We start from the raw sequence: 23,443 nt of genomic DNA, 5'->3' as shown, positions 1-23,443 counted from the left end.
TTTACATGTATGTATGTGTGAATGTAAATACTTATGCACATACAGAAGCATCCATGTATGTACTTTTCATTTGATGCCCGGCTATTAATTACAGACGGATAATAATGCTCTATACTCACTTTTAACAGTCTCTTCTGCACTATATTCACTTTTTTAATAGTCGTGTATCACAGCTGTTACCCTGCACTATATTCAGTTTTAACAGTTTTCTTCATCTCCTTGTATTTTTATATCTGGTATATTTTTTTGTACTTTATACTTTGCACTACTAACTTTTTTTTACTGCCTTTTTACTAACATGTTTTGCACTATGGAACTGTGATGCTGGAAACTTGAATTTCTCTCAGGATTAATAAAGTTACTATCTATCTATCTATCTATCTATCTATCTATCTATCTATCTATCTATCTATCTATCTATCTATCTATCTATCTATCTATCTCAGGTTCAGGTTCAAGTTCAGGTGACTTTATTTGTACCCGTAGGTAGATTTGTTTTGCAGCAAAAATAGAGGATGACATCCGTATTGACAATAAAAGTAGAGCACAGACAAGAGACAGACACACCAAAAACACGACAAAGAGTACTCAAAGGCTTACTGGAATCAGGACCCAGAAAAAAGAGAAGACCACAAGAACAATATAAAAAACTACTGAAATATCAGGACAAAAAAGACACAATAAAATGAGAAAAGGGACAAACTTTCCATAAATATGTTCAAAAGCTGCTAGGATTTATTTAAGTGAACAATAGACATAGACATATCTATCCATCTATCCATCTATCTATCTATCTATCTATCTATCTATCTATCTAATTAGTGGTTAATACATGTCTGGTTTACATATGATTTCACTGCATATGGGGTCACATAATTCCCATTTCCAATAAAGATCACCAGCACTGGTGCAAATAGATTTTCATTTGAGTTACAGGGATGGAGAGAAGTGGGCCAAAAAAAGAGGGAATTTAGTGCATCGTGTCCAAAACATGAGCAGCACACAGTACAAATAACAAGACATGACCCATCCAAAGGAGTCTGTCATGAGATGTACTGGTGAGCCAATTGTTGCTGCTGCTGCAGCTCCGGATCTTTGTGATTATTATCATTTTTGCAGCGGTTCTTTTTCCAGTAATGTTTCTGCATCACGCACTCTTTTCTTCTGAACCTGGGGGAGGAAGAGAGAGAGAGAGAGAGAGAGAGAGAGAGAGAGACGGGTAGAGGTGGAGAGGGAGGGAGCTCTCAGTGAGGGAGTGTCGACGTGGGAGCATTTCACTCCTTCACACCAGCAGCCTCCTCCATGCTGGAGGACCTCTCTCTGCGCTCTGGCTGTTTCCTCCCCGACACTGATCGACCCGCTGCGGTCACTCGGATATATAAATATATATATATTATATATATACAGACCGGTCCTCAGCCTCTGCTGGAAGATGGATTTATTCCTGCTTTACACTCTGAACGTCTTCAGCGCTGCGTCCGCCGCCACCTACTGTGAGTACAGCCCAATGTGTGTTCACCTATAGCTCACCTCTAACTTCACCTGCACACTGGGTCTCTCTCTGGTCTCTCTCTGGGTTTTAACCAAGAATGGAGAAGTACTGTAGCCCTATAGTGGAGCTCTGTGTCCGGTGTCCTCCTATCTCTCTCTGCATAGATCTCGTCGATCTGGTGTCAACAGGGGGTCTTGCTGTGTGCGTGTGCATCGTGCGTTAAGAGGAGTTGGTGATGTCATTATAGTATCACTATGAGTTCTCTACATGAGATGAATGAAGGTCAAGCAAACAGGAGACTCTGCAGCCTCTATTACGCACACAGCTCATCTCTACTTACTTCTCTTAAAGCTTTGTGAGACATTTCTAAAAAGACAAAACAAGTGTTTGGTCACAGCTGTATAGTCTGCTGGAGTCCTCCGGTGGACACCGGGACAAGTTTCCCGCCGCTAGACGGCGTGTTTCTGCCTCTGGGGGTGTGAAACACACACCTGGGGCTGCTACTCATACATCTCTCCAAATGAATGTTTATGACACAATTAGCCTAATTGCGCAATTAATACAGCGTTAAGTCAATTATTAAATGAAGTTTCATGGAGATATAATTCAAAAGTTCCTGGCTGATACTAATATAGATGTTTGCCTCTGGTAGCAAAAGTCAACTTCATTTTTCTTCTAGAGTCATCCCTATCCTTTGACCCATTCCACATGAAGAAAACAAAAACACAAGAGACCGGAACATATATAGAAAGAGAACATTCAAGCTTCAGCAGGCAGTATATTTTTGGCATCATTGGGCAAAAGTTCCATTATAAACTTTCAGCATATTGTAATTCAAGTGTTCTGAGAGACTTCTGCACCTCCTCATGGCTCTGTTTTCAGGCTTTAGAAAATCTGACGGGAGACTTTGACCAATCACAGGTCATTTAATTGAGAGAGCGTTCTTATTGGCTGGCTCATGTGACCGGAACTTGGCGTTCCTTCACCAGATTTAACAATGGCGGTGGCGTCACAAACTTTACAGCTAAACCGTGCACTACAAGATGATTCTGAAAACATTTGAGGAGAGAAATAGGCATTAACGTAACATAATATTGATTCATATTTGATCAGCGCTGCCTAGTTTGACCGTTTGGTCGGAGTTTACGAGTGATTGACAGCCGGCTCTCATAGACAGCAGATGGACAGCAGATCTCAGATCAGCTCTTACTGCTTGTTTTCCTCCGGTCTGTAAAATCTTGCAGATGCCGTACACCGGAGGACTCAGAGGCACATGATTTTTTTCAGGATACCTGTTTCATGAACTACTGTCACGATATAGCTACCGTTAAAATATAAAAATAACTTTTTTTTTATCATATCTGCTCCAATCTCGCCTACTTCAGCTTTAATCACATCATGTATACTACAGCATCTCAGCTAACGCATTTTTAATCTGGGACCATTTACAGCCGTAACACTCTGAAGGTGTTTGAGTTGTAGGTTCCAGTCCTTCATTTAAAGCTGAACTTACCAATAGCTTGTATGTTAAATGACAGTAGTAAAACATCACTAATACTGCTGCAGTCTGAGTGGTGTAACACTGCTGTCTTTCTAGTTATTTGAAGTACATGAGTGGTGTGCCGATATGTGTAGATTTTCTAATTTAACAAAATGTCTTTGTTCACTACAGAATTTATTTCCGGACTGTTATTATCACATCTGTAATATTGTTTATCACCTCTGTACAATAAGGATACAACCACTTTATAAAGTGTTTAAATACACTCATTAAGCACTGGACAGAAAACCAAACTCATACCACTATTGCAATGTTAGCGAAAAATACAACTTATTGAGCTTTGAAAAGTTTCCTTTATGACCAATGTCTGTTTACTTTACAAGATACTGCATGGTTCAGATCCACCACATCTTAATCAATTTATTCTTACAGTCCATGGTGACGTAAGACAAAAACTAGATCACCCACGAGGAGTGACATAAAACATAAAACGTTGTTCAACAAAATACACTTTACTCAATTACAGCAGCATAACAGTGGAATGTTATCCCTATAGGTATAAGAGAGTGTATTAGCCTTAGTCAGTTTAAAACTAATGTTAAAAATGGTTGAAATACACTGGTATAGGTCTGATATATGTCCTATAGGTGTATTTATTAATGTGGATTTATTTATCATTTTTATATTGTTATATTGCTAGGGTCAATGCTAGATTTGAAAATGCACCAACCTATAAACCAGCCCAGTGTTGTTAACTCTTCTCCAATGAAAGTATCTAGCAGCACTAGCTCCAAAAGTCCCTAAATCTAGAGAGAAAGTCTCCAAGTCATCAACACTGACGGTCCGTCCCTTCAGGCCTCGCTCCAAAGACACTCCCCAAACACTATCATTATGAACATAAACAACCATCATGGCTACTGTTAGTACTCTGGTGATGCGTAATGAGTGCACGCAGGTAGGTAGACAGACAGGCCGCCCGAATGAAATGATTGGACGGTTTATTACAGTCCTACGACAGTCGGAGCATTTGATTTATTGATTGCTGTCGGGGTGTAATGAGTATTTCGACTAATATAACAATTTGTTTTTCTAAAATCTCTACCAACCCTGCCTTTAAGGTCTGATATATGTCTTATAGGTGTATTTGTTATTGTGGGCTTATCGTTTTTATATTGTTATTTGTGCATTTTATACATACCCAGAGACAACAGATGGAAGTCTGCATTGTGCTATATCTGATGCAATTCATTTATTGTACACTGTTCCTGTCTTAAATAAACCAATACATGAAATGAAGGAAATTTCCTGTATTTATATAAATTAACAACAGTCACATTGTGTCGCTGTTGTCCCGTCTGAAGGCTGAGCCATCGGTGTGTGAATGGGTGAATGCTGACATAAAGCGCTTTGAGCGGTCAGAAGACTAGAAAGGTGTTATATAAATGCAAGTCCATTTACCATTTTTACGATTTAGTTAGAATATTTAAGCAGATGTCAGCTGTGGCGTAGTTCATGGCAAACATATATATCCCGTCAACAATCACAATAAGTAATCTACTAACCAAACTCTACAGGCTGACGAGTATTGAGCTTCTGCCTGGCAGGTGCAGGAATGAAACCTCTAGTCAGGCTGCAGTTCAGCATGTACAGGAAGTGGCAATGGCAGCGAGCATGTGCAGAGCTGGTATCGGCAGCGGCCGAGTCCAGGTTGAGTCAGGTCAACTCAAGTCGAGTATACAGGTTTGTTGTAGTGAACGGACACTGTTTTTTTCAATTTATATGACTGGCAGTTAGTTTGATAACAAATAAAAGCTGAGTACATGGGAGAAGGCCAGAGCCTTTGTTGTACTCAGGGTGCAGGCTGTGGCTACTTCCTAGAAGCATTATGTACCAGTGCAGACCTGGTATGCACCAAAGTCTAGAAAGATACAGTAGAAGATACTGTATGTGTTCATGTTTTGCCAGCACTGCCATCAGTAAGTGAATATACTGTGCCACAGGCATGCCTTTCTTTGCTCCTCTGGTCTGTCTGTGCTCTCCGGGGGACGACCATGACACCAGGCCTGTGTCGGGGTACAGAGGCAGTTTATGTCCGTGATGTAAGCCGATGAACTGAACCAAACCGACAGCTGCATTACTCATTTATGATGCTCCTGTGCTTCTCAAGTGCATCCAGTGATCAGGATTGACATGCTACGCTGAGATGAAATGGTGAGATGCTCCTGGAGGACAAGCAACTGCTCTCATATTTACCTCTGAGAAACAAAAGGAGGGGGAGCAGACATCTATCACGGCTGCTCTCGGTGGCCTTGTGTCGGGTGACACATACTGTATAATGGCAACCACATCCTCTCAGAGGACGACGTCTTGTCGCTCTTCCCCCGCCTTTACAAAGAGACGAGCAGAAGTATTTTCTGCTCTTGCCCCCACTGAGAAGCATTGGATACGGCTCTCATCAGAAGCTTTGATACGCATGTATTTTCATGCCATTTCAGTGCCACATAATTGGCAGCATGGCAGCTTTTCACAGTTGGAAGTGCTGGGTGCCTTCAAAAGTTTCTTTTATCATATTTTTATTGAGGCCAAAGTGAGGCTGTTTCTAAAGTCCTGAACTGGAATAAAATGCATTTTTTTCTGCTCTACTGCATACACATCTGCTTTGTAAGTTACAGCCTCCTGTGCTCTCTTTTGAGAAAAAAATCAGTAGATCAGAAATTGAGATTTTAGATGTTTTGGTTTCATGACAGCACCCCTCCATGCATTAATGCTGTTGCTACTCTCTAGATTGAACACTTCTTGTCATAAAGCCAATCAAATGATTTCATTCTAAGCTGCATCATCATATAGCAGTCAGACTGTTATCATTGTTCATAATGTGGGGTTTTGCAGAATTGTCCAATATCAACATTTTTGACAGGCCATAGGAGCAATTCTATATCACAAAATGATGCCTGGCTGTCCCTGTTCCACCTGTAAAGTTAATGTGTGTGTCTGCCCCTGAGCTCAGGATGAGTCATCAACAATATTATAAGGTTATACAGCAAGAGAAAGAAGGGGTACTCAAAGTGAACATATAAGGGACACATTTAAACTAATACAATTAATTTTTTTTGGACAGGTTTGGTGATATTCTATCTTTTTATTATTGTCAACAAATCCCATGAAAGACCAAAACCAACAATGTGTTTTCATTATTTCCAACTTCCCTAACCTGTCTGCGGCCCCAATCTACAGAGCTTTATTCCTATCTGTATTCAAGAGCGTGGTCTTTCAATTCGAGAGCATGACTCAATGATTTCACGTTCATATTTTGCATTGCTTTCCCTCAAAACCCTGTCCTCACACTCAAACAGCCCCTGCTTGTGCTTGGATTAGCTCTGCTTCTGCTCTAACTGTATGCTCACACTCAGATATATTGTTGCTTGCACAGATTTCCTGCTCCAGCTTCAGCCCTTCTCATCTCACTCAGGCTGCTTCTGTGTGCACACCAAACGTCCACTCTCAGATTTCTCCTCTGCTCTTGGATTTTTTCTGCAATAACCCTTACAAAATTCCCCAGCCAATAGAATGCCAGATGTAGTGTTGACAAAATGAAATGATCCCTGCCTCGCTGCGGGTGCGTTCGCGTTAATTCTTTAGAGCATCCCTGATGGGCGGTTATTCTTAACCAGGTTCGTCCACTTCCACATTACAAAATCTGAATGTGAAATCAAAGTCCTGCTCTCAAATTCCGAGACCACACTCTTGAATGAATGAATGACTGACTGAATTAATGAATGAATGAATGAATGACTTTATTTCGAATATAAAAATAAATAAAAACAGATACAAAATAATAACAAACAAAAAAAAAGTAATAGCGTCCAAAAAGGAGTATTTAGAAGTAAAACTACTTCCCTACCCCTTTCTCACTTCTCCTCTATTAACTCATATATCATAGAATGATAATATAATATGATATATAAACTATCCCAGATATATTAACATCCCAAATTAAATCCCAAGTTTATTTACAACCCACATATTCATCGGGAGTTCTAAGAAAATAAATATAAACCAACCCTTAAGACAACCCTTATCGCAACTCTTCCTCATCCATATACCTCCCAAATATGTCTTTTTTGTATAGCTTTTTAAATGGATTTATATTTGTGCTCTGCTTCAACCCATCACCAAACCCATTACACAAATCCACCCCACTGACTGAAATACACAAACTCTTCTTTGTTGTACAAACACAATGCTTTTTTAAATTACAATTTTCCTCTTAAATTATAACCCCCCTCCCTGTCACAAAACATTTTTTGAATATTGTCTGGATGTGAATTATTTCTTGCTTTGAACAAGCAGTTTTAAATTTGACCAAATCCATGAATTTCAATGCCTGTGACTTTAAAAAAGAGTGTGTGTTTGTGTGTTCCCTAGATCCCACATTATTTACTATCCTGATTGCTCTCTTTTGTAGAATGCATAATGGTTGTAAGTTGCTTTTATAAGTGTTACCCCAAACTTCCCCACAGTATAGAGATAGGAAGAAAGCTCTATTCCAACCCCACTGGTTCCTGCTGAAGACGTCAATCTATAAAAATGACTCACAAATATCTAGTTTCATAATCAACAAAAGACTATAATTTCAAACAGGAGGGAATAATATTTGTCTGAGACTATTTTCAGCAGCAGCAGCTGAATCCACGTTTGGTATGATTGAGTCAAAATAAATTACAGTATGTGCGTTGATAGTAATGAAGGAACAACAATTTTGAATTGTTTATTCTATTAAACAATTTTTAATGGAGCTCTATGACTCAGAGCGAGAGAACAAGCTGTGACACACACAGCGTTTGTTAGTAGATACATTCACTGCTGGTTTGGCTCTGTATGTGGGATTTGTTGACAAGGCAGACTGGGATTACAGAAATATCCCCGTAACAATGTAAATAAACAAACATAAACATTAATCCAACTGTATGAATTTGGTATTAATTAGGACTTTGTGATGTATCCAGACAACAACAACAACAACAGGAAACAACAGCTGTCAACTCACCTGTCAGTGAAACCCACACAGACCCACTCAGAGGCTAAAAGAGCATAAAGCAACATTTTGACTGTAAAAATAAAGGGGTCTCAGTTGGACTTTAAGGGGATTTTCTTCCTGAATGGAGGTTTTTAGAGACTGCTTTTGGCTAGAGACAGCAGGGGCTTTTTATTACCATGGTGCTGTCTGATATGACACTCTTCACCGAGGGTCTGTGGGTGGAATACTGTTGCGCTCTCAGAGAATTCCTTACAGCCGGTGGAGCACGCTACACCGGCAGCTATCTTTATATAACTAACAATCTGTCAGCTCAGCGGCCTATACCTATACTGTGTGTTATATTTACTTAAACATTCATGCTTTAAATTGGCTCAGTGTGCAGACACTTCACAGCTAATTATTTCCCCCTCTGTGCGTGTTTGAGCAGAGGCGGCACGCAGCTTCACAGCAGCCACTGAAGGAGCTCCTGCTGTTGTTCATATTCATGAAGATCTGATAAATTTATCAGGAGGCAAATGAGGCAGAACGTAGCGGTGTGACGGCACTGACACTTTCAATCGCAGGTTTGAACAGGCTGCATGTTTCCCCACAGAGACACAAGTAACAGATCAGTGTATCCAGTCCAAACATCCAGAGGCACTGATGAATAAATAAAGCACCAGGATTCATGTGATGAAAAGATAAAGCCACTAATGGGAGATCAAAATATACACGGTGAATGACTCTCCTCACAATTAGCCTCAGCTCACAGGAAGTTCCTACTGTACTCATCTGTATTTAAAGAGGGGGGTAGGCAGTATATTTTTTGCATCATTGGGCAAAATTTCCATAATAACCTTTCAGCATATTGTAATTCAAGTGTTCTGAGAGATAACTAGACTTCTGCACCTCCTCATGGCTCTGTTTTCAGGCTTTAAAAAATCTTTTTAAAAAAGACTTTGACCGATCACAGGTTATTTCAGAGAGAGAGCGTTCCTATTGGTTGTGCTCCGGTTGGTGGGCGGTGCTAGGTATTTCCTCAACTGACCTCAACATGGCTGCCGGGTCACAAACTTTCTCATTTTACAGCTAAACCGTACCGATAAGTGGAAGTGAATGGATGGATGGATGGATGGATATGAAAACCAGAGGGAACGTCAACAGCACGTAGCGGCTGCCTCGCTGAACTGATACGTGTTTCTCGCATGTGGTGTCCACACCGGTTGCGTTTCTGCTGCTGCTGCTGCTGTCAGCCCTTTCTTTCTACATAGAGTTTGCCTTTCATAATGGCAATTTAATTTCATTATAAATGAAATAAATAGTCCACAATTAAAACCCCATACTTTATTCATTCATGGAGCTCTGCAAGTCACTGCATGTTCTACAACACTATCCTGCACATATTTCAGAATAAAAGCCTTGTGTTAACAAATGAAGGAATTCTGTCCCCAGAAAAAAAATGCTTGAGGGCTTTTATTTTTAAATGGAAGCATGAAGTATTGATTTGAAAATAAATCTTTACTTTTTTAATGTCTGTGACATATTCTACAGATACAGACATTGAAACTGTAGTAACGTTGCTGGTATGATGTTAATATACTGTCAAACGATCACTTTCACTGTCTGTTGTTGCTGTGAACCGTGCGGCTCGAGGTAAAAATAGGCGAGACCTCGAATCTCTAGACGCAGCTGACACGCACCCAAGACGCGCGTGAGACGCGCTGTTGCTGCTCTAACCTGTTAACACGGACGCTGAAATAAAAAACAACAGGTTCCGCAGAAGCCACGCGCTCCTGACGTTCCCTGTGTGGACACGCCGTTACATTTACATGAGAAGGTGTTACTTTTTAGTGGTGGCATCAAAGAGACACTGTCATATTTGAAGCTGTGGGAGGATAATATCATGTTTTTTTTTAATGCTGGTCTGATCACTGAGCGTTTGTGAAGGGCTAAAAAGATTATTTTTCCATCCCTATTAATCTTTGAATTATCTGGATGTTTGGGATTAACATGTATGCCAATGCATGGGATATCAGATGGGACAGAGCTTTGCTATCGATAAAGGGCATCAAGGACACTGAGGAAATGAGCAGCAGCGGACTGAACCAGTCTTGTGTTGCCTTTTGAAGGCAGGATGTTTTATTATCAGAGAATGCATGGATGGCCTTGTGCGTCAGTATCACACACACTGAGAGGCGCAGCAAAGCGCCGGTATTCAACGCCCTGAGAATGAGAACGGGCTGGACATGTCCAGCCCCAGCACACGGCAGCATAAAAGATTGAACTGGCCACGACAGACATTAGACGCATCTTGTTGTAGACGTTGAAGCCTCTGAGCCTCCGTGAGATGTAGAACCGGCTCTGGCACTTCTTGTAGAGAGCCGCTGTGTTGCCAGCCCTCTCTCTAGCCTGCAGTTGCACTCCAAAGGTATTTAGAGGAGTGAACCACCTCGACATCCTCCCACATGACTCGCTGACTCGTAGCTGAAGTCAGAGGCGTATAGAATAAACATTAAGGGAGAGTCTGGGTGTTGCTCATCACAGTTCTGTTATCACCTGCATGGCCCTGAGCGTGTCTCCAACAGCAGAGGCTGTACGCAGTAATAAACACAGTGATCCTCACTGGGTTCCCAGCCTTGTCCAGGTGGGAATAATGTAGGTGATAGCCTTTCCCGGCTGTCTTTGCAGTCTTCTAATGATTGGGGGTGTGGGGGGTGGATGGTGGATGGTGTGTACGGGTGCTGGGCTCTTGAGGTGAGGGCCACGGCTAGGAGAGGAGGGTGGTTGCAAGGTGAGTTGAGAGGCTGGTGGGCGGGGGCCCTTATGTGGAATCTGTCCCACATCCACACTTCCCTGATGTTGTTCTGCAGCAGTCTGGCCTCCATGTTTCTCTTTGTCCTCGTTGATCTCACTCCTAAGCTCTTTCTGAATAATAATATGAGCTTCTCCCTGTTCCCTGCACTCCATTCAGGATTGATCCTCAATATCCCTGGTGATCCAGGGCTTATTATTTGGGTCATATGGTTACAGTCCGTGTTGAAACAACATTGTGCACGCAGATGTTGATGTGTCCTGTGATGCAGCTAACATTAGCTTAATTGGCTGTCCAACTGATAAAATATGCCAGCAGCAAAATTGGCAGTCACTGACAAGAAATAAGAAACTACTCTTGTCTTCCTCTGTCTGACATCAAGGACCCATTGTTTCAAAAATGACTGAACGACTAAACCTGCCACTGTTATCGGTTTATATCAACAATGCTTGGTGTTCAAACATAGTCAAAGTTGATGGACAATGTTTACCTGATGTAGACTTTTTAATGTTAATATGCCGTTCATATTATCTGCCCAGAGATAGTGTTTTTGTTGCTGCTGTTTTAAATTCCTCCTGATGCAAACTTCACTACAAGAAGGCACTACTGTTTTTGTTTTTCTTGTGTAGCATAAAGGGACTATATAACTGCATTTAGTTGTGCAACCCTCAGCTGTACAATGACAATAAATGAACCTTGACCCTTAATGCTGCATGCCATGCATGAGCAGAATAGTAACTAAAGAGGGCTATGTGTTTTTCTCCTGTTAGGGCTCTGTGTTGTTGTGAGTAATTTACAGAGAGAAGGCACAATGGATACATGATATTAGGCTATTTGGAGCAACAATTTCTGCTCAGCCTCCTGGGAGCGCAGAAAATCTATTTTGATGAATGTGGCGCCGGTGGAGGCCTTTTCCATTTCCAACTGTGTTGCTCGCACAGATGATGCACCCGTTTCCGATCTATAGAGTGCAATGAATGCGCTTGAAATAGCTGTGGAGTCCACAAGTTTCACCCTTTGTTTATTTTTTCAGTGTTGCATTTTCTTCCGTGCCAATAAGACGACTGCAATAATCAGCAAGGGATTGCAACAGTAATGAAACATTCAGTCTCCAACAATGAACAACTGGGGAGTTAAACTCGGGAAAAACACCGAGGCTCAAAATTGCAGCGAGGAGGCTTCTGGCAGTTGTATTATTAATCAGACCTGCATTACAAGATTTCACACTTGAAACTGTATCAAACAATTTCGAAATCACTGTTTCATTATTTGATATTGTATTCATTTTGAGAATGGCTGTGAATCAGACACAGGTTTTCTGTCACGCTCAGATATTGATTATGATTATCTTTGATGCCTCAGAGGGGAAACACAGATGTGCAGTCTGTCGGAGTTGATCACACTATCAACATCGTAAGAGACTGGAACACAGGTATCAATCCTGCTGCTAAATATCAGAAAACTCTGTGTCACTTGATTACACTCAGTGATGTGTGAATTATATTATTAGTCAGACTCAGTCAGTAATCTGCCTGTTACAGGCTGCCTTAATTAAAAGTTGTATTATGATGCACATATCAACTTGCTTTGCGTTTACATTTGCAATAAGAGGTGGTCTGATCAGGCGAAAACACAAACACAACAAAACTGACTGACTGCACCTCTCCTCCCACCTCGGCACAAGTGGATTTGTTTGGCCTAAAGAAAATTGACTGCATGTGCTGGACTGCTGGCTTTGTGCCAGCAGGAAAATTGTCAGAATGTAGTCGTTGAATTGCCTGTCGAGATAACAGTTGGTCACGGATGAAATGAAGCAAAAAAGTTTAATTTAAGGAAAGAGTTAGCAACCTGTTTCAGATTAATCTTTCACAGGATATCTGATCTCTCCCCCCATGTCTTTATGCTAAGCTAAGATAATCATGTGCACCACCTTTATATGTATTGTACAGCCATGAGAGTGATATTGATGTTCTCATCTAACTCTTTGCAGAAAAGCACACAAGTGATCAAACAGAGCGTGTTTTTTCTTGCCCGAACAAGCAGGGATTTTTTTTTTATTGTTCCGAGGCTAAATAATTACATTCAGTACAGTGAACTTTACGCTACATAATAGTTAATAGTAGGCTTCAGTTTAAATTAATGAATACAACTTACCCAAAACAAATTGACCAATTCTCCTGCTGTTGTCTGTTCGGATCATGGTAACTACGGTTGGTAACTTTCGTAGCTCTTGGTATCCAGCAGAATGAGAACAATTGCTGATGATGTTGGGCGCATTTCTGCTGAGTTTTTCAACTCGAGGCGTTCAGGGCACTCCTGTAAAAACGCGAGATGCAAAAAAAGCAGCGTGCATACCGCTTCACTTTCATTGAAAACAATTACAAAAAGGATGCCCCAGGCTGCTGTGTGTGTGGTCAGGGCCAAAGTGACTCATCCTCATTGGACCTGCTGCTTCTTGTGATTCAGCGATGCTTTCCCACACTGTGAGGGTCAGACTGTGACTCCAACTCAGTGTAAATGTGAGAGACTTGTGTGTGACATTCCATGAGTGTTCACTGGGTCAGAAGCAGCGTCTGCTGCAGGGGCTGCTGGGAAACTTCCCCAAACCTGTCAGTGTTTTTTTTTGTCTGCAGGCAACGTGATTTCATCCACACTCATCATATTTTGCTGCTTGGGCAGAAGCGGCAATACGGTGAATTATGGGATGTTCTCTGAATACCGCTTCGAAGCAGTATAGGCCTACTAGAAGGTTGTGGATGTACTGCATGTTTGCATTTTTCAGATATGGGACACACTTGCATACTACCTTGACACGTGTGAAGGGTCACTTAAAGGCAGGGTCAGTAATGTTGAGAAACTAGCAAGAGTACACTTCATTATAAAAATGAACGAACCTATAAACCCAGCCCAGTGTTGGGTTTCAATCATAAAATGATAGGACAAATGTATTACAGTCCTGCGACAGCCACAGATACCATATTTTTTTCCTTTTTGTTTTGTCAGAGCATTTGATTTTTTGATTGCTGCCAGGATGTAAAGAGAATTTCAACAGATGCAACAAAAATGTTTTTAAAGAACAACATCCTGTCCATTAAAACACAGCACTGTGACTTTCTCAGCTCTGTTTCCACAGTGCTGATGTGCTACAGTAAACGGGTCTGTTTCTCAATCACTTGTATCGATGTGAGCTTCCTCGAATTCAGCTGGCACTTGGGACTAATTGTCTCCAATACTTCAGCTCCATTCAGAGTGTTGCTGAGCAGAAGTCACCTGGCCCCAACTAGTCTATTAATCCACGTGAGGGATGGTATGAGGTTTATAGATCCCACCCAGAGGTCTGGAGCCGTGCTGCTACACTGTCATTATTGATTATTGACACTGTGGTCTGTGACAAACAAACTACTAATCCACCAACAGACACTCCATATCTGAGGTGCTTAATATGTGACTTTTGAACCTAATATATTAACAATGTTTCATTATTATCAATGAATACATCAGCAATGAAAGAAACAATCATAAATTGATAAATTAAAATTTGATTTTAACAATGCATTACGTTTTGACTTGCAACCACATTTTACGGCCTTCATCAGCTTTTTTTTTGTTTTTTTGGCAACTTTTAATTTAGAATCCAAGACTGGCAGTTTGGCTTACTAAAGTATGCTGATGATACTGTGTTCCTGCTGTTAGTTCTTATCAATTGTTCTGTTCTCCTTTTTAACACTATGCAGTGAAGAAGAACACTATTTTCCACAACTTGGACGATAAAATTGCTAACTAAAGAACTAAATTCATCTTCTTGTGTCAGTTTAATTCAATTTTGATAACATAAAATGGGAATTTGGGATAATTTTTTGGCATGTTATATACTAAATGATCAATCCAATAATTGCAAAAATAAAAGCACACAAAGTGATATGCACACTTTATTTTTAGCACTGGAGGAGTTCTGAATACAGACAGACAAGATGTAGAATTTCAAATGAGTATTAATGTGAGTTAATTCTTGAAGCTGAAGTATTTTTTTTATGCCAGATTGTATGCCCGTCCGGACCGGGCCGATTGCTTTGCCCCCAGAAGTTCTGCTTGCAGCTTTGTGAACAACCGTGGTATGGCTGCTCGTACCCGCCAAGTGTGAAGTTGAATATCTGGTTATCAAGATATGCGAAGGACAGTCATACATACACAGACAGACAGCCAGTGAATACTTCCTTTATAGTTAGATGATGCTGCTACAGCGCCATCTATTGACTAAAGGCATCAAATTGTCATGGTCACTCGGACATCATATCTAACCATGTCCACCAAATGTGGTCGCAATAGCGCAAAGTATTCAGCACGTCCTCCAGGAAAGGGCCTGGGCTACCAGTCACCAGAAGGTACTTTGAATTACCACAAATGTACATGTAGCCCCAGGGCAATTTGTTCTGCCCCTGATTCTATTGTGGCTGGTTTCCTGGTCTACTACCAGTTTCCTGGTGGTTCTGCTCAGAATAAATATGTTTTGGTTAATATTTACATGTTCAGTTCAATATACACATACAGTATGTGTCACTTTAAATAGGCTGGTTGCAGTGTACTTGGTGAGCATGTGGTTTACTTTGAGTACAACCTATATGTGTTTAATTTTATTACATGTAATTGGTTGTTTATGTGTCATGTGACTTTACCTGGTTGTGATTGGCTGTGGGCGGGACTAGCGAGGAGCGGTGGTCAAGCGAGAGAAGTGAGGGAGCGGCGCAACAGAGAGGTTGGAGAGAAGAAAGTGGAAGAAAAGAGATGTAGTAATTAGAGATTTATGGTTTAAAGTGTGTTTGTAAGTTATAGTGCTGTAAAAACTAGAGCCTAGGACTGCAAGCCAGTGAAACGCCGTATACTTGCGAGTAGTTAAGTGGCTATCAACGCTGTAGCTGATATTGCGCCGTTAGCCTTTCCAGCTAACTAGTCAAGCTAACTACCGCCGAAGGACACTCTGGACCGCCCAGATAGCCTCCAGGTGACCTGGATAAAAGCCTGGTAGCTCCTCTGGCAACGCGGGAGAAAGAAGGTTTCACCCATCGGACTGCCATGGTCAGCTATCAGCCTTTCTAGCTGTTTGCACCAAGCTTGGAGGTGCAACATTAGGACTCTGTGATACAAACTCTGCTACATTAACGTGAGTACTCAGCTTTTATTTGGCTGTTAGAGTGAAACGGTCTCAACTGTTTTTGGTCACCACGTTCCCGAGCATCGACCAGGCCTGCAACGGGGTTGTTTTCATTAATGGTCCTTTTCTGTTTGCGGCTTGTGTGTGTGTGTGTGTGTGTGTGTGAGAGTGTGTGTGTGTGTGTGTGTGTGTGAGTGTGTGTGTGTGTGTGAGAGTGTGTGTGGGCCCACCAGGTTATTATTGGTGAAAGTAAAAGAAACCATAAGAGTTCATTGCATATCCTTTGGTACTGCTTTATGTTATTTTGGGCTAGACCAAGTACATTAAAGGGTGACATATATGCTAGTGACCCCAGAAGGTTAAAGGAACATAGAAGATTGACTTGGGTTAATACTGACTTGTTTATCTCTGTGAAAGGTCAAAGTACTATTTTCTTGGTATACTGTTATTGAGAGTATGTGAGCCTTTTTTATTTTACATATTTTTGACATCATTCCCTTTTAGTTAATAAATTGAGTAAATTGTTGGGGACATTTGTTATGTGGTTTTTATTAGGTATAAACATAACCACAGTGCAGTCACTTATAAGAAATGGGGAGGAAATAATTATGGGTTATTAAAATAAAGCAACAACAGGAATAAGGGTTTAACTAAAGCCAAACTGGGAATTAAGTTTTACGAACACAGAGCGCTACCTTTATAAAAAGGTGCAGAAAGCTCTACATACATTTGAGTGGGGAGGCTGTGTTAAAGCAGCTTTCCCTAGATCTCAGTGTGTGCCTCTGCTACAACCCTGCAGGTGTCTAGGGATAAGGGAAGCAACAAGACTGCCGATGTGGTCAGACAAGCGCTGCCATATTGTTTAGATCACGGTGTTAACACAAAAAGTACAGAACTGTGAGCTTCTGCTGCTCCAAAGTACAAAACAGAAAGAAGTTAAGAGAGGTGTGGAACAAAGGAAGGGCTACTGGTGACGCCAAACCATAAAACAAACAGCTTCCTAACCCAGCTATAAACATTCGACGGCCGAAAGAAACGAAAATAAAAACCTGCCTGACTGCACTATATCTTACCTGTGGGAAACTCAAATACATTTTGACATCCACCAATAAACCTAATGTTAGACAGGCAATGAAAACACTACATGTGTTGCGAACTATTGTAAGGAATGTACTGATAAATAAATAGTCCTACTGCCCAGGTCCCAGAACCACTGATCGGGTGCCTCATACACAAGTTAACCTTTAAACTGACACATTACCAAAGTTACTCTAATTAACTATCACACAGGTTAACATTACAGAGAGACACAGCAGCGGACTGCTCAGGTTAAATCACAGCCGCCCCCCCGACACTTTCACAAAGGTGCTTTTATAGGTGAGGCGGCGGACCATGCAGGCTGCTGATTGGTGGCTGGAACCGAAGGGGGGAGGGGCCAGTCAGGAAAACTGGGCGCAAACACAGGTGGGACGGACCGGAGGTGTGGCCCAGGCAGGAATCCCTCCAGAGGAGCGAGTGACGTGTTGGCCAGCTTTAATTGACAGAATGAATGAAATACTGCACCACAGTTAAACAGACAAATACACAGGACGATCACATGTGGACCGTCACAGCCTCAAACAAGAGGTGAAAGACAAGGAGGCTGACCACACTTCCAGCTTGGCCTTATCTTACCTAAACACCTCCCACTGACACACCTGCTCCTAATTCCTCATCTGTCATCTCCTAATTAACTAAAAGTCCCACCTACTACTAAAGTTTATTAATATTGAACGTGTCCAAATTGCACCAAATTTGACAAAGCACTTCCTTGGCTCCCAAGCAACACATCCGCCTTGTGTGAAGTAGATCAGAGGGGGAGGGAGGGACAGACAGACAGATTCGTTGCTTTATAGTTAGATGTTGTGTGTTCATAAACTCATAAATTAGAAAACGGATGTTCTGAGCGGGTAGCCAGCTTTCCAACACGTTTTGTCTTTGAGCCAAAATCACAAAGCCTCATAAATCTTCCAGTACTCAGCTCAGTGATAAATGGCCTGACTCTCTGTCAGTCTACTGGAGTGAGATTCATCTTCTCTGTTGGGAAATGTGACTCAACTGTTTGTGTCATAAGCTGAGACCCAGAGAGACTCGTAAACATTGCAGTTTCTGGGTCAGTGCAAGAATTTTACTAAAATCTGTGGATAACTTTCTGCCTCTGTAAGCAGGCTGGACTGTACAGATGGAATATTAAAGCACAAGTGTTTGATCCAGTTGGTGAAGGGGATCATGTTGGACTGATCACTCCTGGATGTTCTACAACAGTTTTTATGTCCAGCTGTTTGCATGTTTCCAGAGACTTAATATTAGGGGTGTTTTCTATATATCTGCATCTGTTAATGCTGTAAAAACATCTGCATTCAAATGTATACTGTGAATATGTGGGGCTGACACCACAAGTTGTTACAACTTGTCAATATTTCTTCGTTTCCCATGTTCAGTTGTTTTCTACGGCCATTTATAAGAGTGTACTTGCCATTTGGGGTTGTTGGGGCTGTATCCTAAACCCTTGGTCATTTATACTCCTCCTACGTATATATAAAAGTTCTATTCCAATAATAAAGGATAATGCAAGCCTAAGCGAGAGCAGTGAAAACGCCTTTCATCCTATTTTTTTGCTATCTAGATATTTTATTTCAGCACAATGGACATAGAGAGGAGCAAAACAAAAGGCAAATTTGGCACAAAACAGGCACATTTATTGTGGTTTCAAAGTACTAAGGCCTGACCATGCAGGCTGATTTCAGTCTACAATATTATGTTTGAATTCATTTATTGACGTAAAAAACACCTACAATCAGCGACATCGTTCGTACAGGCTGTCGGGCACTTATCTAAAGCAGCTGGGCAAAGTATGTCCATTACACACTGTTGAAAATCAGGGATGAACGAACAAGTTCACTCACTGACACTCGTATTCACTGATTATTATGCAAATTGTGGAGCTATCAAAGGTCTATTTTCTACTCAAAGACAAATAGTCCTCAATGACCACTGAAAACTGTAAAAATCTGCAGACTTTGTTTGCGTCCGTGCATCATTTTGAAATGATCAGTGGTTCAGCTTTATCCTGCACTGCACAGCTATAATCTGTTGACAACTGATGTAAAGTTATTGAGGGCGATCCTCGCTGAATGTCTAATTATCAGTTTTTTAACCATATGTTTTAGCCTAAAGCAACCACCTGCATTACTACTGATACCAATATCTTCTAAATATTAGAGATTCTGATATCACTGTAAAGGCAGTGAGCATGTGTGATGTATGTGTGTTTCAGTTTGTCTGAGTTCTGTCTTTGAGAAGAAGTGGTGTAACATTTGTGGTAAATTGTGTCAATCAGGTGCCCTGTGGCTTATGGGTTAGGGATGTGACGATGATGAAATTTTGCCACCGTTTAATAAACTTGTGACAACACCAGTGTAATCGCTAACACCGGTGTTGTCACAAGTTCATGACTACCAGCCTCTGAACCCCGAACCCTGAGACGTGTACCCTGTGCCCTAGAACCTGTACCCATACCGGTATCTGTACCTGCCTGCCTCCCTGCCTGCACCTCTTTCCTGCCGCATTCCAGCTCACCCGTGGGTTCTTAAACATCTTCATGTTAAGCTTGTTATTAACTGATGAACATCTTAGAGGCCAAAGAGCGCACCGTTTGAATCTGAATGTGCTCAAAGTCATCCATCTTTGTATGTATCACTCCACGATCGCTCCCCAGGAGGAACCAACAGGACAGAGGGAGTGGTGGCATCTATTATTTTTATCCCAAACACAATCAGTGATGACCTCTGGTGGTGTGACACAAACCCAAGTGTGGAGAGCGACCACGCTGTCGGCCTGCACAAGAAAACATCTCTGCAGCACTTGAAAGTTTTCACTCTGCTTCTTTCTCTGACACTTGATGTATTTATGACTTGGAGAGTTTTCACAGTCATGTGTTTGTGCCGTCGCATGCAGATGCACATCTGAGCTGGATCTGATGAATATGAGATTTAAGCCTTAGAGCTTTGCATAGAGAGTGTGCCATAACACAATCACATCCGTGGCTGTAGAGGATTTTCAATTATCCCACAGGCCAAAGAGTCGGCATCCAAATCAGCCTCCATCCATAAGTCTCTGTGTGATTGACAGCCCGCCGTCTGGCTCGCCACCAGGCCCAGACAACAACAAGGTTTATAAGATGCACATTTTCCACATAGAGAAGTGATTTTAGTGCCTGCAGAGGCTGACAGTTATGGCTCCATGTGTCAATTTGAGAACATGTCGTATGCCATAAAATGGTATTGGTTTGTTTTTGCTTTTCCAGGTTGTCAAAGTCTCATTTGTCGTATTTTGGGGGTGTAAAGTGCAGATGGAAAGGAAAGGAAAAGAAATGGACCAAAGCTTTTAAAGTAGTAATCTGAGCGCTACAGAGACTGTAGTTGCAGCTGATTACAGGATCAAACCAGTGATTTTGCATGTTTAACATAGTAACATATATTTCAATATAATGACAAATTGCATTTTGTTTCCTTTTTGAGAGTGAGGTGAGGAGATGGATATCAATCTCATGTCGGTTCGTAATGTACAGAGCTGGAGCCAGGATGCAGCCTAGTTTAGCATAAAGACTGGAAACAGCTAGCCTCACATTGTGTCTCACTTGTTTAATGCGTACACAAACAGAAGTTAAAAAGTGATAATGTTTGGTTTTAGGGGGGAGTTAGGTGCTGGAACCACTTCTTGACAAACAATGGCGTATCCATCCGCCCAGTACTTCTGTGCAGCGTGTTCAGCTACAGCATGGGTTGCCAACCGCTACAACCTTAACACACCTAATTCTAGACCAAACTATTGACAGTCAAGTTGCATTTCGGTTAATGTTGGCACCAGATATTGATAAAAAAATGGAGAAAAATATCAATCATTGTGTACACAGAGTGTACAGATTACACAAAGTTGGCAAACCTAGAGTTGTTTTGCTTCAGTTCACAATGTCAAGTTTCACTTTTACAACGTGGTAGGTGCAGTTTGGCCCATCTGAAGCATTAGAATGGTAGCGCTTAACCACTGATAACACCCATTCAATTGGCTGATAACATAAAAAAAATGGTGCTTTACATTACAGCAAAACATTTTGCAATCATGTTGTGTTTTATTGGTTTAAATGTATTTTTGGAGAAAAAATACATTTGAGAACAATTTCCTCAACCCAGAAAAATTGCCAGAAAAAATGTTGGGATTGTACGTTTCAGCAAACCATGGGATGCGTGTCATGAATATGTTTCAAATTAACGGATATGTTATATGAATACTTTTCATCTCATCCTCGTATCATGCTTTAAGAAACGCACAACAAAACCACTATAGTTAGGTTTAGGAAATAACTACATGGTTGGGCTTAAAACTACTACGTTTGTACAGTGAAAATGACGCTGAACGTTGTGAACACGGGACGTGAACCTGTGTCGCTCTTTATACTACGTCCCTTGTTCTGACCGAGTGCAAAAACGTAGACATTCAACGTATCCCTGGTTTACAGAAACATACCAACATTTTTTTTTCCTAGACGACTGGGCTGATTTCCTACAACGTTTTCTGGAAAGAGCTATTTAATTTGCTACTTAAATGGAGACATTATTAAATGTGTGCACACAGGTCAGCTGAACATGCAAAACAATTGTGAAAAACATATAAATACAATTCAACATATAACGAGAATAAAGTTTCCAATAATGAGTTAATGATGAATAAATGAGTTTGAGCTTGAGTTTAAAGGATATTTTTCTTCATTCTTCAATTCATATTTTACCTATAATTAGTACCAAATTACATTGTTCTATAGGAAGCTTTCTAGGAAATTAATAGGAAATGATGGACCTGTAAAATAAAGTGGTATGCATTTTGTTTGACAATTTCAGGAAAAATAGAGACAGTTTCTTCCCATTATTTTCTAAGATAGCAGAGAGTCTTTTCGTTGGAGCACAGCTGGTCAAATTTGTATCTAGGCAAACATACAATTCATCATATATAGATAATAAATAATGATGATGAATAAAGTATTTGCTTTTCTCTTTGGGGAGATATTGGAACTTTGACAAAAATGAATGCAGCCTTGATGTCCACTGTGAAGGATTATATAGCTCAAGCAAGTTTCAAGAGTCTGATCATTGATTTTTAAAACCAAATGGAAACGATTGGAAACAGTAAAAAAAACTTCATAGCCTCAACTAAAAACAGACAAAAAGTGTGACCTCGCACATCGTCAGCCAGTGAAGCTAGAAATGATGGAGAGATACGGAGGAAGATTGGCGGGGTGAGAGTTGTCCTCCTCAGGGTTTAAAATGTCAAGTAGGATCTCACAGACAGATGACGAGCGCAGTGCTTGTATAATCGTAATCACAGTTCCGCTGGTGCTTGGATACCAGTCCTCGTGTTTTTCCTTGATCGACATCTTAGGCTACAAATTAGCTCTGCTGTAATTTAGACCTTAAAAAAAACAGATTGATCCAGTCATGTCACACTTCCAATCAGCATTAGAAAGAATCTGTTAGTAAGTGATGTGAAAGCAGTCAGACTTGGTCAGATGGAATTCAGCAGAAGATCCAGAAAGAGATCTGCACATCCTGGTAAACACAGTAATGAGAAAAAATTATAATATTTCAAGAACAAATCTACCTGCCAAAGGTTATAGTCTGCTGTGCATGACGTTATCGATCTGCCGATAACCTTTAGATCGTTTGACAGACACAGAACCAAGATTGGGATTCTGGTCTCTGGATGAAACCAGTGCGACTCGCAGTCTCCAGAGAAACTTTTAAACTAACCGTTGTTGATCCAAAATAAAGACAGACTTGGCAACTGCATGGCTAATTTCTCGCATAAAATGTTTTCAGAAACTGTAACTATTTCCGTGATATAAGAGAATAAAGTTTCCAAACGAGCCGTCATGTTGGTTCTGGTTTGAAAGCTGGGAGCAGCAGCCCACGAGCAAAGAACATATATTGATGCTCTTTGCGTTCGTCCAATCATAAGCTTTCATTTCGAAAGAGCAACGGCCAATGAGGGAACTCCAACACTCGGCCGACCAATCGTGTAGCTTTATCACTCAGTGACAGACTTTGGCCCTCCGCGGTCCAGCCAAACATGTTGTTAATGGCTCACAGTTTGTTATTTTTCTTTTCTCTTATAGATAACTGCAACAGTCCTTTGGTGTCCATGTTACCACAATCATCCTTCCAGAGCTCTTCACAGTCCTCCATCAGTTATGTTGCTCACAATGCCAAGCTCAACACAGGATATGGTAAGTAGGATAGAGGATGTTCAGTCATTTTACATAGTAGGTGTGTTTCCATCCAGATGCTTTTATGCACATTTTCAATTTGCGCATTAAAAGCAGGTGGTTGGATGGATGGAAAAAAATTTGGCTGAGGTGGAAAAGTTGATTAATTGATAAA

General features: G+C 41.0%; 1 protein-coding gene across 2 annotated transcripts in view; it reads left to right on the top strand.

Moving 5' to 3' along the window:
• Nucleotides 1-1,288: 1,288 nt before the first annotated feature.
• Nucleotides 1,289-23,443, top strand: part of LOC141782187 (contactin-associated protein-like 5) — a 64,061-nt gene continuing 41,906 nt past the window's right edge. Inside the window, exons 1-2 of one of the 2 annotated variants that reach the window (XM_074658250.1) lie at nt 1,289-1,493; nt 23,179-23,289. In XM_074658250.1, the coding sequence (XP_074514351.1) occupies nt 1,433-1,493; nt 23,179-23,289 (172 nt within the window). In that variant the 5' untranslated portion in view covers nt 1,289-1,432. Of the gene's footprint in view, nt 1,494-15,696; nt 15,981-23,178; nt 23,290-23,443 lie in introns of those variants that run through there. The other variant, XM_074658251.1, reaches the window with a different exon arrangement.

The sequence above is a fragment of the Sebastes fasciatus genome, chromosome 14 (genome assembly GCF_043250625.1).
Source record: "Sebastes fasciatus isolate fSebFas1 chromosome 14, fSebFas1.pri, whole genome shotgun sequence".
Classification (NCBI taxonomy): domain Eukaryota; kingdom Metazoa; phylum Chordata; class Actinopteri; order Perciformes; family Sebastidae; genus Sebastes; species Sebastes fasciatus.
This window is presented reverse-complemented; position numbering and strand designations above follow the sequence as displayed.